This window comes from Poromitra crassiceps (genome assembly GCF_964638095.1).
Source record: "Poromitra crassiceps genome assembly, chromosome: 4".
NCBI lineage: Eukaryota > Metazoa > Chordata > Actinopteri > Beryciformes > Melamphaidae > Poromitra > Poromitra crassiceps.
In genome coordinates, this window is record NC_139626.1 from 26,903,825 (window position 1) to 26,918,723 (window position 14,899).

Genomic DNA, 14,899 nt, shown 5'->3' on the forward strand with positions numbered 1-14,899 from the left:
TTGTTGGATAAGTCGAGCCCAGACAGCACACCCTGATGCAGGAAGGCACTGAAGAGGGGCTATCTGAGGACACGATGGTATCTGTAAGCCCTGCCTTTTGAAACGTAGCAACTGCACAAGAATTCTAGTCCACAAAACATTCCTGAAGCTTTCCCTGGTACAGAGTTACAGTATTCTCCTAAACACATAAAACATTCCTGAAGCTTTCCCTGGTACAGAGTTACAGTATTCTCCTAAACACATAAAACATTCCTGAAGCTTTCCCTGGTACAGAGTTACAGTATTCTCCTAAACACATAAAACATTCCTGAAGCTTTCCCTGGTACAGAGTTACAGTATTCTCCTAAACACACAAAACATTCCTGAAGCTTTCCCTGGTACAGAGTTACAGTATTCTCCTAAACACATAAAACATTCCTGAAGCTTTCCCTGGTACAGAGTTACAGTATTCTCCTAAACACATAAAACATTCCTGAAGCTTTCCCTGGTACAGAGTTACAGTATTCTCCTAAACACATAAAACATTCCTGAAGCTTTCCCTGGTACAGAGTTACAGTATTCTCCTAAACACACAAAACATTCCTGAAGCTTTCCCTGGTACAGAGTTACAGTATTCTCCTAAACACACAAAACATTCCTGAAGCTTTCCCTGGTACATAGTTACAGTATTCTTCTAAACACACAAAACATTCCTGAAGCTTTCCCTGGTACAGAGTTACAGTATTCTCCTAAACACACAAAACATTCCTGAAGCTTTCCCTGGTACAGCGTTACAGTATTCTCCTAAACACACAAAACATTCCTGAAGCTTTCCCTGGTACAGAGTTACAGTATTCTCCTAAACGACTGCAGCATAAGCTTTCAAACCGAAAAAACAACAACAACCCTACTGCTCGTCCGGCATAATCCAAGTCTTTCTGTTTCTTCTTCCATTTCAAGTTGACTTGAAAAGACGTAATTTACCCAGTTTTAGCCTAAATCTTCACTGTAGCCACTTAGCTCTGAACTGTGTTCAAGCTCGCGCTTTGAATGAATGAATGATTTTATTTGACATAATAATACAATACACAATGCATACAGTATTAAAATACATCAGGTTAGCGCAAGAAAATCCCAAGACTTATTTCCATTGCGGTCCCAAGAAAAGGCAGGCAGAGCAAAGGAGGGACAGTATGCTACTCCTATCTGACAACATTGCAATATTACAATAATAATACAAATACATAATAATACATAAAAACACCATGTTAATATCAGTCCGGACTCCAAGCTATAGGCTACAGTGGGTGCCCAAATTCTTTCCCATGAAGGGCCAAAACTCAATCTGGGTGGAGGGCCGAGGGCCAAAAATAAACGTTGTGGAATTACATTAAAATGTATTGTGTTTTATAGAAAATTAACATTCTAAATCTAAATTAACATTTCAATATAATAATCTACTTTTTATCTGTTTGAAAAAGCGAGGGCATGTTTCGTTTCGTAGTGGCGACGTATATTGTACTCTTTCAAAACAGCCACTCTCTGTCTGCAAATGAGACAAACCGCTGTTGAATTTACTTCGGTAAAAAAATGCGTGCTATGTCCTACCAGTGAAGCTTCCCCTGTAAGGTGAAAAGAAGCGGCTGGCTAACTGCCCATGTCTCGGAGGAAGCATGGAGCCATTTTCGGCTCGCCCCAGATCAGCAGAGGGTGGAGTAGCAACCAGGATAAATAAAAGTAAAATTAGCACTAAGGGGGATAAAAATGGGATAAAAAATCAGGAAAAAAATATTTAGAAGGGGAAGGGAAAAAATAAATAAAAAAATCCCCAAATCCGTGGCCCGCGGGCCCCAAATTGGTCAGCACTGGGCTACACTATACTAAGTTACTCAGCAACCCTTTTTTTCAGTTGGTTTTTGAACCCATTCAAGGACTGGGCAGATTCTATTGCTATGCGAGTCGCGGACATACATAAAATAATTAAAAAAATACTTAGGACACAAACCCTGTAAAATCTTGTAGACCATGATCAGTTTTAACTGACATGACTGACATTAGATGGGATGTGCCTCAACATGGACATAGCCGGGAGCTACGTGGCTAAAAACATTGTGTCAATAACATCTTTTCAAGTCAACTTGACATCTTGGGGCTTTCAGACACTTGGATTATGTCAGAGAAGCAGTATGGAGCCCTTTTGTTGTTGCTTTGAACGTTTGAAAGCTAGTCACCACCATAGACTTCAGTTATGTAGGAGCATCCTGCAAAGCCGTTTCTCTGGGAAGCTCCAGGAAACATCACCCGACCTTCCACTGGCATGGGGGTGAGTAGATAATGATTCCATTTTCATTTTTGGGTGAAATGTTCCTTTAGGGCGCTCGACAGAGGAAGTCAAGATAGAAGATTGAGCTAGCCCCGGCTGCCTTACATGCCCTCAGTGGTTCTGTCTTGGCTATTCTAGCTCAACTTTTTAATACCTCCCTCCCCCCATCTCTCAGCTGCTGGCCACATTTCTGATCCAGTTTGAGAGGTTACGTGGGGTTCAGTCCTCGGGGGTCCTCTTCATCTTCTGGTTCCTGTCTGTGTTGTGTGCCATTGTGCCTTTCCGCTCCAAGATCCTCCAGGCATCCAGCCAGGTGAGAACCTCGCGTGCCTTATGCATATTTATCATCTTCCTCTCTGTCTAGTCCATCTTCCTACCTCACCATCTTATCCACTTGTCTCCTCCTACCTCATCTCTGTCTGACTTGTAAGTGTTAGTTCAGCTTGACCACCCCTGCTGTCTCAGTGGCTGGGCTGGGAGCTGACAGTTGGTGGATGTTGTTTTGTAGGGGTCAGCCCAGGACACCGCTAAGCACAGAGCTGTTGTGCCTGACAGACCCTCAAGGGCCAAACATACTTATCTGATCTCCAGAGCTGCACGGCTCTAATAGAGCAGGACAAAGGAACGAGTGCACAGCAACCGGACCATGCAGGCAGACGAGATGCCAAGAGCCATCAAGAAAATAAAACAGCCTCTCCTGTTTCTTTTCATGTCTGCTTTTTGAGAAAGCAGCTGGCAGGCAGGGACACAAAGAGGCAGAGAGAGCCAAGTTAGGTAGAGACTCAGTCAGAGTGGAAGGGAGGCAGGCGTAGACTTCTCAACGGGCCTGAAAATTCAAACCCGCCCCGTCCCGACCCGCCCCTAGTAAGTTGAAGCCCGAGCCCGACCAATTAGTATAAATTGTCGGCCCGAGCCGATGGGGCTGGTCGGGTTCTGTTGGGCTCAGGCTGAAACTGAGAAGTGTCTAAGCTGCATCTGTGTGTGTGTGTGTTAGCATTAAAGAGAGTGAGAGAGAATAAAGAGAATGTATCATCTAGCCTACTGTAAATACATTACAAATATATGTTCAATAATATATATAATATATATATAATGTATATATATATGAAAATATATATCTTTTGTGAAGTGTCAGTGGGAATTGTCAGCCCGAGTCCGTGGGGCTGGGTCGGCTCCCGTCGGGCTCGGGCTGACATTGAGAACTCTAGGCAGGCGGTTAGACAAGCAGTCGTGTGCTGGGGTCAGCCCAGGTTACAGCACTGCTGTGCTCCTAAAGTCATGTTGGTGTGCTGGGGTCAGCCCAGGTTACAGCACTGCTGTGCTCCTAAAGTCATGTTGGTGTGCTGGGGTCAGCCCAGGTTACAGCACTGCTGTGCTCCTAAAGTCATGTTGGTGTGCTGGGGTCAGCCCAGGTTACAGCACCGCTGTGCTCCTAAAGTCATGTTGGTGTGCTGGGGTCAGCCCAGGTTACAGCACCGCTGTGCTCCTAAAGTCATGTTGGTGTGCTGGGGTCAGCCCAGGTTACAGCACCGCTGTGCTCCTAAAGTCATGTTGGTGTGCTGGGGTCAGCCCAGGTTACAGCACTGCTGTGCTCCTAAAGTCATGTTGGTGTGCTGGGGTCAGCCCAGGTTACAGCACTGCTGTGCTCCTAAAGTCATGTTGGTGTGCTGGGGTCAGCCCAGGTTACAGCACCGCTGTGCTCCTAAAGTCATGTTGGTGTGCTGGGGTCAGCCCAGGTTACAGCACTGCTGTGCTCCTAAAGTCATGTTGGTGTGCTGGGGTCAGCCCAGGTTACAGCACTGCTGTGCTCCTAAAGTCATGTTGGTGTGCTGGGGTCAGCCCAGGTTACAGCACTGCTGTGCTTCTAAAGTCATGTTGGTGTGCTGGGGTCAGCCCAGGTTACAGCACTGCTGTGCTTCTAAAGTCATGTTGGTGTGCTGGGGTCAGCCCAGGTTACAGCACTGCTGTGCTCCTAAAGTCATGTTGGTGTGCTGGGGTCAGCACAGGTTACAGCACTGCTGTGCTCCTAAAGTCATGTTGGTGTGCTGGGGTCAGCCCAGGTTACAGCACCGCTGTGCTCCTAAAGTCATGTTGGTGTGCTGGGGTCAGCCCAGGTTACAGCACTGCTGTGCTCCTAAAGTCATGTTGGTGTGCTGGGTCAGCCCAGGTTACAGCACTGCTGTGCTCCTAAAGTCATGTTGGTGTGCTGGGGTCAGCCCAGGTTACAGCACTGCTGTGCTCCTAAAGTCATGTTGGTCTAGCCTGTGTATGAACATGTTGAAAAGAAGATGAATGTGCCTCTGGGCTGCTGAAGCTAACAATTCTGTTCAATAATCATATTCAGCTGATCTAGACATTTTAGGAGCGGCAGGAGGGAAAGAAACGACTGCATGCATTCCTGTGTCTGATTTCCCCCCCAACATGGCATCGTAGTGTCATCACTCATCACGTAAACTAAACCCAAACTAACTTTGACCTTGACTGGAGATGCTTGCTCTGTCGTAACTAGGGATGTCATGTTATATAACTAGAGATGTCAAGTTATACCGTTTGAAGGTATACCAAGTGGACCTAGGGATGTCATGTTATACCGTTTGAAGGTATACCAAGTGGACCTAGGGATGTCATGTTATACCGTTTGAAGGTATACCAAGTGGACCTAGGGATGTCATGTTATACCGTTTGAAGGTATACCAAGTGTAACTAGGGATGTCATGTTATAACTAGGGATGTCATGTTACCGTTTGAAGGTATACCAAGTGTAACTAGGGATGTCATGTTATAGCGTTTGAAGGTATACCAAGTGTAACTAGGGATGTCATGTTACCGTTTGAAGGTATACCAAGTGTAACTAGGGATGTCATGTTATAGCGTTTGAAGGTATACCAAGTGTAACTAGGGATGTCATGTTATAGCGTTTGAAGGTATACCAAGTGTAACTAGGGATGTCATGTTATAGCGTTTTAAGGTATACCAAGTGCAACTAGGGATGTCATGTTATAGTGTTTGAAGGTATACCAAGTGTAACTAGGGATGTCATGTTATAGCGTTTTAAGGTATACCAAGCAACCACAGTTATCCACCGTAAGCATTTCCCTGTAATACCCACGATATGTTGCTGCACGCCACTACAAATATGTTCATAATGGAGGACCCTTGTGTAAACGTTCTCATTAGTTTCACTTTCAGTTCAATAAAGCAATATTTTTCTTCGAAGCAAACACACGTTTGTTTTTTGCGATGGGCCATGGCATGTTTAATTAAGGGGGTCTTTCCAGATACTGCAATACCGTACTGTGAAATGTCATATTGTTACATCCCTAGTCGTAACTCACCTCCACCTTGTGTGTGTGTGTGTGTGTGTGCGTGTGTGTGTGTGTGTCCCCTTGTTTTTGCTTTTCAGAGCAAAGTCCCTGACAAGCTGCGTTTCACCACCTTCTACTTCTACTTCAGCCTTGTGGTGTGCGAGCTGATTCTCTGCTGCTTCAATGAGAAACCGCCTCTCTTCTCCAACGTGGTCACAGACCCTGTGAGTCAGGCATGATGTATAGTACACACACCACAGCAGAACACATGAACCGTGTGTGTGAATGTCTTCTCTTCCCGCCCGTATCGTGTGTTGGAAGGATGCGGACGTGCTGGCAGGTTGCTCGGTGCTTGTTAAAGCAAGTCACATAGTCGCTCACACTCAGAGAACACGGTTGTTGCTGGCTGCTGATCGAAGGCTCCTTATCCTTGTGTAACCCCTCTCTGGCCTATTTCTCTCCTCAGAATCCCTGCCCCGAATCCACAGCTGGCTTTCTTTCCACCATGACGTTTTGGTGGTTCACTAGGTAGGTTCACTAGGTGGTTCACTAGGTGGTTCACTAGGTGGTTCACTAGGTAGGTTCACTAGGTGGTTCACTAGGTGGTTCACTAGGTGGTTCACTAGGTAGGTTCACTAGGTGGTTCACTAGGTGGTTCACTAGGTGGTTCACTAGGTAGGTTCACTAGGTGGTTCACTAGGTGGTTCACTAGGTAGGTTCTCCACTGCACTTTGTTGCACTCATGGTGATCATATGCATGCATCCATAAGTAAAGAGAGGAAGGAGCCATGTCAACTGCTGAAAATGAAAGTGGATTTCCTTTCATTTGAATTGTGTTGCATTTTTAAACATCAATTGTCAAATGATTGACCTCGTTATAATTACCAGAAAGAGATGAGACCATGCTGGATTGGTAGCCTTTATTTCCTGGCAGTGTTAATGCTACTATTTCTCAAAATCAAGACCACTTTTTCCATAAACCTCGTCGCTACCTGTCAGAAAGCAAAGATAATATTCATTTCACGATGACGCAACATGGTGTTTCAGTCAGAGGTGAGTTTATTTTATAATAAACATTCACCTGGTACTGTCGGCATGCAGCAAACTGATTTTATTAAGCACCATATTAGCAAGTACTTTGTTTGTGGCGTTAGTAGCTCATCTTCTCATCTCAGGTCAGGCAGGCAGGTAGGCCGCAGGAGAGTGAGCCGACATTTTTATCCTAGGAAGGCAAAGGAAAGGACCTGCCCTACTCTGCCTCTGATTGGCTTACCCAACAACCCAACACAGGCACCCAGCACTACTAGCCAATTGAGGCAGAGTAGGGCGGGTTCATGCCTTTAGGAAGAAAAGAGAAAAAAACTGTAGCACACTACTTGAATGGATGCGCGTCAGAGGGGATTTAGGAGTGGGTAGACTCAATGCCGACTGAAAAATAAGTGGGTAGACTCCGTCTACCTGTGTCTACCCTCCACTACACCACTGAGTGTCTAGCCAACCTGCTCCCACAACTGAGCCTTTCTGTCTCTGTTGTGATAGTTTCTCCATATGATAAGTTGCCTGAAAAGGAGCACCAGCGTCCTTCTGAAAAGTTCAGATATTTCCAGCAGGAAGCGCTGGGAGCCGGCGCACAAAAAAGCCGGAGCACTCTGTCAAAAGACGCTGGGTGCAGCGCACTTTCTCTAGACAGCTGTATGCACCCGCATACGCTCTCTCCTCATTGGAAACAACTGAAAAAAGATGCTGGAGCTTAGGAAAAGAAGCTATGGACACACAGCCTAACGTGGTAATGATTTATTGATGTTAAAATGCAACACATAGCACCAAGTTTACATCATCCTGGATACCTGGCACAAATTGAATAGTATTTTCCGGAATGAGTCATATTATTCCCCAAAAGTGTTGTGTGGGCAGTTAATTGTTCCTCTCTCACTGTCTTGCTTGATGCACTAACTTACTGAAGTGCTGTTTGTCTCTTTCAGTATGGCCATTAAAGGCTATAAAATGCCCCTGGAGGCCAAAGACCTGTGGTCGCTGAAGCAGCGCGACAGCTCGGGGACAGTGGTGCCTAAACTCCTCAAAGAGTGGGAAAGAGAGCATGCCAAAGCCCAGAGGTACGTGAATGAATGAACAGAAATAATGTATGGATAGTTGGATAGGTTCATTGGTTCATTGGAGACGAGTTGTGGTTTTTCACAAAAATGCAGTCCCAAGATGACAAGTTGGGAAAGGAACATATTCAGGGTTCCCAGGGGTCCTTTGAAATCCTTTGTTTGTGAATTCCATAAAGAAATTAAGGCCTTGAAATTTTTTGAAAATATACATAAATCGACATGGGTCATTGAAAGTGCTTTAATTTATATAATTTATACAAGAAGCCTCTCTCTCTCTCTCTTTTTAATTGTTGTCTGTGAGCTTCTGTAAAGCCTGCTAGTTCTGATTATAAACATTCTGGCTTCCAAAGACGAATGTGTACCGGTACTTTGATTCGCAAGTACCTACAGTCTACACTTCCCTTTGCTGTTCTGTAAATTAATGAATGAATGAATTAAATAATAAATTATTTCATTAATTACAAAGCCAAATCCTGTCATAGTCAGCAGTGGCCTCAGCTTCCACTCCTTTATCAGAACAGAGAGGAGAGAGGAAGTGTGTGTGCATGTGTGCGTGTTTGTGTGAGTGTGAGAGTACGTGTGTGTGTGTGCGTGCGTGCGTGCGTGCGTGCATGCGCGTACGTCTGTTCCCTTTGTACTGTACATGTGAGGGCATGCCTGAGATTTTGTCTTCACGCCAGGAGAGAACAGCTACGTATAACTGATATGACTGTTTAGTCTCTTTAGAGATTAGTGGGGAAACTAATCAGAGAAGAAAAACACACAAGCTGCAGCACATCATTGATCAAAACTTTGTTTGGGTGTTTGTTTGTAGTTGTAGAACCTCGAATGTCTTCTGTGTGTTTATGGAGTCTTTTTGGCTTTGAAAAAGTTCAATTCGTTCACCCCAAAATTAAAATGCTGTCATTATCTACTCCCCCTCATGCCAGTTGAAACACAGGTAAAGTTTGTCCTTATAACACACAACACAGGGAGAAAACCAGGCACCTTATAACACACAACACAGGGAGAAAACCAGGCACCTTATAACACACAGCACACGGAGAAAACCAGGTACGTTTTAACTCACAGCACAGGGAGAAAACCAGGCACCTTACGTGTGTGTTATGCGATTTTAATGCACGCCGTGGAGGCAAATAACCACGCGACGCCGCAGCTAGCTGTTAAAGAAGCTAGCTATTAAAGAAGCTAGCTGTTAAAGAAGCTAGCTGTCGTGTGGTTCCCTGCTTCTCCCTGGAGAAGAGAGCTTCAGTTTAGTTACACAACGCTCCGGCCCAACGAACACTCTAGCACCGCAGTTAAGGGAGTGTCTTGCACAAACACACTTAACACCGGCTTGGGAAGCCTGGTGAACTTTGACCCCCAAAATTGTGTGACGCTGCTGCAGTTCGGCCAACTTTTCATTGTGCTTTCTCCCAATGGGGAACAAGGACTTGTAAAACGATATGGAAAAGCTGGATTAGGCCTTTTTAATTGTGGTCCGGAAACCTGTTTGGTGTACTGCTGGAATTCCATTCCACTTGAGTCAGTGATGAATCCGCTGCTGGTTTGGACTGGTGTTCAGAGTCAGTTCAGATCAGAGATAAATACTTAATTTGATAAATAAATACAAGGAGAAGTGCTGCATCATCATATCACAGCTGTCCTCAGGGCCAAATGAGGGAAAGTCTGATTACTTCATTTTTGCAACAGTACATTAATTACAAATTCTCTAATTTCCCCACAGGGAACTCATAAACTATAAAACAGTATTTATATTGAATTCATCGCCAGCAGTCTATCTCCAGTGATACATGTAAGCAAAAGAGGATCACTGTATATGAGCATCACTGTATATGAACCAAGCAACTTTAAGAGCGTGGTGCAGGTCAAAAGAAAAGAAAAAGGAATTTACATTTCGGGCTCAAGATTCCTATGTATGAACCTTCCCCCCAAATAAATAAACAACTAACTGAATGAATGAATAAATAAATAAAACATGCGCCCAGGGCGAGTTGACGTCTTCTATGCAGTGTGTTTATGCGTTAACGTTATTAGTGAATAGCCGAAATGGACGTGGAAAAGGAAGTGACGGAGGCTTTTCCGTCACTTCCGCTTTCCTTTTCCGCATCCGTTTCGGCTATTCACTAATAACGTTAAAACTACATAGAAGACGTCGACTCGTCTTACAACAGCAGTGGAAAATGACTGGAAAGTCGCTGTGCAAGTTGCTATTTAGACTGTAAACAGTGGAGGACGGACGTGGAGAAGGAAGTGACGGTGGCACGAGAGGCGCGCTGTACAGCAAGCTGGGAAAAACGGTAGGGCTGTCCCAGAGTCTATTTTTCAAATTCAAATAGACTCTGGGTTCCCAGAGTGCTGCCTCTGTGACTGACTCTTCCTCACACTCCCCAGCAGTTAAAGTCCCTGGAAACCAAAATCCACAAAAACCTTCTAACTATTAAATTTAGGGTCTTATGTGAGTAATTGTGTGCCTCAGAAAGTAAGTTGACATTACTTTCACCCTAACCCCAAAAATCGACACTTTTCTACAAGGTCTGGATTTCCATTTCCTCATTGAAGAGAGCGGTGCGCGCGGTGCTAAAATGCATGATCTTATCACGTCATAAGATTTAATCGAATCACACACACGCATGCACGCACGCGCGCACACACACACTGACACACACAGTAGCGCTGTGCACTCGCAGCGCAGAGATCTCTTCCTCTCTGTAAACCCTCTCTGTCTGTGCTATGCGTCGAGCAACGTGCGAACACACACACACACACACACACTCCATCTCTCTTTCCTTCTCTCTCTCTCTCTCTCTCCTTCTCTCTCCAGGTCTCCTCGGTCTGCTCCGAGAGAGAGAGAGAGAGAGGAGACCTGCTGCAGACGGGACACGCCCACACAGTCCGCGGGAGAAAATACACTCTAAAATCTAATTGATTCTCATGACTTTTGTCATGACTGTCAAACCTAAATTTATATAGTACTTTGCGACATTCATCATCGTTCAAATTTGGCTGGTGGCTTATTAACATAGGTTCCTGTGATGTGATGAACTCAAAATGCTAAATAATAATAAAATATTTCTGGTTTCCAGGGACTTTAACTGCTGCACTTGCCTTATGACGTTCACTGGCTGAAGATCATAGTTCACCCACTTCACGCCTCTTTACTCCCTACGTCACTACCTGTCTCTCTCTTCCAGTGAGCAGAATCTCTCCAGCCAGGCTGTGTACGCCAAGCCACCGCCAGAAACAACCAACCACATCAGAGGAGAAGGAGAAAGCAGCCCGGAGGAAGTGGAGGTGCTGCTGTCCAAACAGAAAGGCTCTCCACGGCAGCCGTCCTTCCTGCGGGCCCTCATCAAAGCCTTCGGGCCCTACTTCCTGATCGGCTCGGCCTACAAGCTGCTGCAGGACGTGATCGTGTTCGTCAACCCTCAGCTCCTCAGGTGAACCCGGGTTAGGGTTAGGGTTTAGGTTTAGGTTTAGGCAGAGCCGTATAATAGAAGAGTTCCGACATCTCCATTCACTCCAATGGACCAGTTTTTTACTCTCAAGAGTTCCAGGAAGTAAGGTCCTGGATTAAGCAGCACTGTCGAGTTGCAGCAAAATAGACAGTTTGTGTTGTACTCTGAAAGGGTTTTTTCCCCCTTGAATCAAATTGTACATTATCAGCATTATTTGAGCATGCAAAAGTAGCGCGAGACCCATTCCTGGCTGTTCATTGGCTAATGAGTCTCGCATTTTGGTCCTCCGCTGACGCCACTCTCTCTCTAGAGGACACTAGGTTTAGGGTTTAGGGTTAGGGTTAGGGGTTAGGGTTTTAGGGTTAGGGTTAAGCTGCTGCAGGACGTGATCGTGTTCGTCAACCCTCAGCTCCTCAGGTGAACCCGGAGGTTCATTGAAAACGTATTTGCAAGTGTGGAATACCAACAAGCCACCATTGTTCCAACGTTATCAAGCCCTTTCCCCTGCATGTTTTGCATGTTTGCAAAACATGCAGGTTTTTGTTTTTGCATGTGGTTTTGCTTCATCCATTGTATGGCAACTGTCATTATGAGAAATGGGTGCCGTCTTTGTTTATGATGCAAAATTGCCATGTAAATGTTTCCTTTTTTTAGCTGTTGATGACTGTGTACAGACTTAGAGATAGCAGCTGTTCTGTGAAACCCTTATCTCTGGGTTAGCTATCATTTTCAACGAGATAAGCCATGAGATAGCCATTTTGCTGTATAGATTTTTGTATCGTCATCTTTTCTAGTCAGCTTATTTAAGACTGATGTGATATCTGACATACAGCCTTTTCACTGGTGCCATATCTATAAAAAAATAAGTCAAATTATTTGTTTCTTCTATATTCAAAAAATAATTCTCTGTAATATTATTCCCATCGGTCAGATAACTTCCCTCCATATAACTCACATATAACAATGGGATTAATTCCCTGGTTATGCAGCACTAATGTCTGAACATTTGGACTGTGATGCTATAGAGCAGGGGTTCCCAAACTTAAGAATACTGGGGCCCACTTTGAAATCTGAAAATCTTCCGGGGCCCACCGAACCCTTTAATCACAACTATATATTTCTATATATTTTTATTTCATTAACAGAGCATGAAAGTGCTAAATGGTAAATGGCCTGCATTTATATAGCGCTTTTATCCAAAGCGCTTTACAATCAGTAGGTACATTCACATATTCATACACCGATGGTGGCAAGCTGCCATGCAGGGTGCTGGCACACCATCAGGAGCAATTTGGGGTTCAGTATCTTGCCCAAGGACACTTCGACATGCAGACTGGAGGAGGCGGGAATCGAACCACCGACCTCTTTTATCCAAAGCGATTAGTGGACAACCCGCTCTACCTCCTGAGCTACAGTCTGTATGTGACGGGAAACAAGGGCTTGCATGAAAAGTTAGCCATGTGCCTCAGTGGCGTGTGGTTTGGCACTGTGGTTTACACTTTGACTGAAGGGTTAGGGCCTACATTAGCACTGATGCGTACTGCTGATAGATGGCGCTGCGATTTACACTTTGACTGAAGAACTCCAAATTACTTTCCCTCTCTAGCATGTTGATCTACTTCACGAAAGAGAAGGATGCTCCTGATTGGTGGGGTTACACGCTGGCCTTCCTCATGTTCTTCACAGCCTTCCTTCAGACTCTCATCCTCCACCAGCACTTTCAGTACTGCTTCATCACCGGCATGAGGCTGCGCTCGGCTATTATAGGAGCTATCTACAGGAAGGTACACACACACACACACACACACACACACACACACCTCTGTATGGTCTATAATACACAAAATGTAGCATAGGAATTTGTGGCCCCAGATAAATCACTTTCTCTGTATTTGTACATTTGTACCTGTGCTCTCTTTTCCCTGCCCTTGTCCTTCAGTCGATGGTGATAACCAACTCGGCAAAGCGTTCGTCAACAGTGGGAGAGATTGTCAACCTGATGTCCGTGGACGCGCAGAGGTTCATGGACCTCACTACCTTCCTCAACATGCTGTGGTCCGCCCCTCTGCAGATCGTACTGGCACTGTACTTCCTCTGGATGGTAGGTGCCAGCACAATAGACCACGCAAACACACACGCGCGTCTTCACGCAGATAGTAGGAACTTTGTCACCCCTCTAAAGGTCATCAGTGACTACATTTACATGGGCTGCAATGGACTATTAATCTTATTCTAAATAAGACAATATTTCGATGAAGGTGTTTACATGAGTTGCTTTAGAACATTCCCCTCATATTCGTTTACATGCTACAGAGCATAGACCGATTCATGACTGAAGATGCTCATCAAGCAGTTTGACTGCCTTAGGGTAGTGTAGCGGTAGATTCCCTGCCTACCAACACGAGGGTCGCAGGTTCGCGCCCCCGTGTTACCTCTGGCTTGGTCAGGCATCCATACAGGCACGATTGGCTGTGTCTGCGGGTGGGAAGCCGGATTGAGGGTATGTGTCCTGGTCGCTGCACTAGCGCCTCCTTTGGTCGGTCGGGGCACCTGGTCGGGGCGGAAGGGAACTTATGGGAATAGCGTGATCCTCCCACGTGCTACGTCCTGCCGCCGGTGAAGCACCCTGCTGTCAGGTGAAAAGAAGCGGCTGGCAACTGCGCATGTGTCGGAGGAAGCATGGTGCTATTCTATAGCTCTCCCCAGATCGGCAAATCCTTTTCCGCTCCCTGCAAGCTCTGCCATTGGCTCTGACCGACCAGCTCTGACCATTTATGGATTTCCTTTCTAGTCCCTGCGTGTCGCTCTCAAATCAAGATTCAAGATTTTTATTGTCACTCCGTTGTATGAGTACACATGTGTTACATTCTTATGCTGTGGGCTCCGTTACAGACAACGTGCAGTAGGTAAATAGTGCAAAATCACAGCAAACAACAAATAGGGCACAAATCCCTCTGTCGCTATGAAACAACAACAATGCTAGCTCGTTGCTAGTACCAAGTAGCAACTTCCTACACGCTGAAAATGGTAAGTTTGACTACACACCGTTTGACTCTCGGTCACGTCCACTCCATTTTGATGGGGTAAAGCGCAGCGTGCCCCCTCCCCTACGAGCTCTGTTATTCAGCTTTTCATGGAGCCTACGAGCTCTGTTATTCAGCTTTTCATGGAGCTTGCTGGCAGGTTTTCGATGCAAGTGGAAAGTCTGTCTGGAGAGATTAAGACGTGTGTGATTCAGACCCTCCGTTGCTGGAAGCTTGCTGACATCGACGGAGGGTCTGACCACGTGAGACTACAGGACACAGGAAGTGTAATAGTATCCAAGGGTGTACTTTTCCTTTAATGACCCAGGAAACCAGATTACAGGCATCCAGAGCACAGGGAGGTTATGGCCGTGTTTGGCCCTACCACATTTTGTTTACACACACACACACACACACACACACACACACACTATGCCCAGTGCATTGACATGCTGTGTCTTTATGGTCTGCACTATTTTGTAGAACCTCGGTCCATCTGTGCTGGCTGGTGTGGCTGTCATGATCCTGTTGATCCCTTTTAACGCCGCCATTGCTGTGAAGACACGGTCCTACCAGGTATGTATGCTCACACCAGGAAGACACGGGCCTACCAGGTACATACGCTCACACCAGGAAGACACGGGCCTACCAGGTACATACGCTCACACCAGGAAGACACGGGCCTACCAGGTACATA

The 14,899-nt window shown here is 45.6% G+C and overlaps 1 protein-coding gene across 2 annotated transcripts in view; it reads left to right on the forward strand.

The window, feature by feature from the left end:
- The window catches only part of abcc3 (ATP-binding cassette, sub-family C (CFTR/MRP), member 3), a 77,734-nt gene that overhangs the window by 20,798 nt on the left and 42,037 nt on the right, over window positions 1-14,899 (forward strand). For both annotated transcript variants that reach the window (XM_083635401.1, XM_083635402.1), the window contains 8 exons: window positions 2,478-2,615; window positions 5,706-5,831; window positions 6,074-6,135; window positions 7,590-7,721; window positions 10,916-11,161; window positions 12,786-12,963; window positions 13,119-13,280; window positions 14,686-14,778. In XM_083635401.1, the coding sequence (XP_083491527.1) occupies window positions 2,478-2,615; window positions 5,706-5,831; window positions 6,074-6,135; window positions 7,590-7,721; window positions 10,916-11,161; window positions 12,786-12,963; window positions 13,119-13,280; window positions 14,686-14,778 (1,137 nt within the window). The remainder of the gene's footprint in view (window positions 1-2,477; window positions 2,616-5,705; window positions 5,832-6,073; window positions 6,136-7,589; window positions 7,722-10,915; window positions 11,162-12,785; window positions 12,964-13,118; window positions 13,281-14,685; window positions 14,779-14,899) is intronic.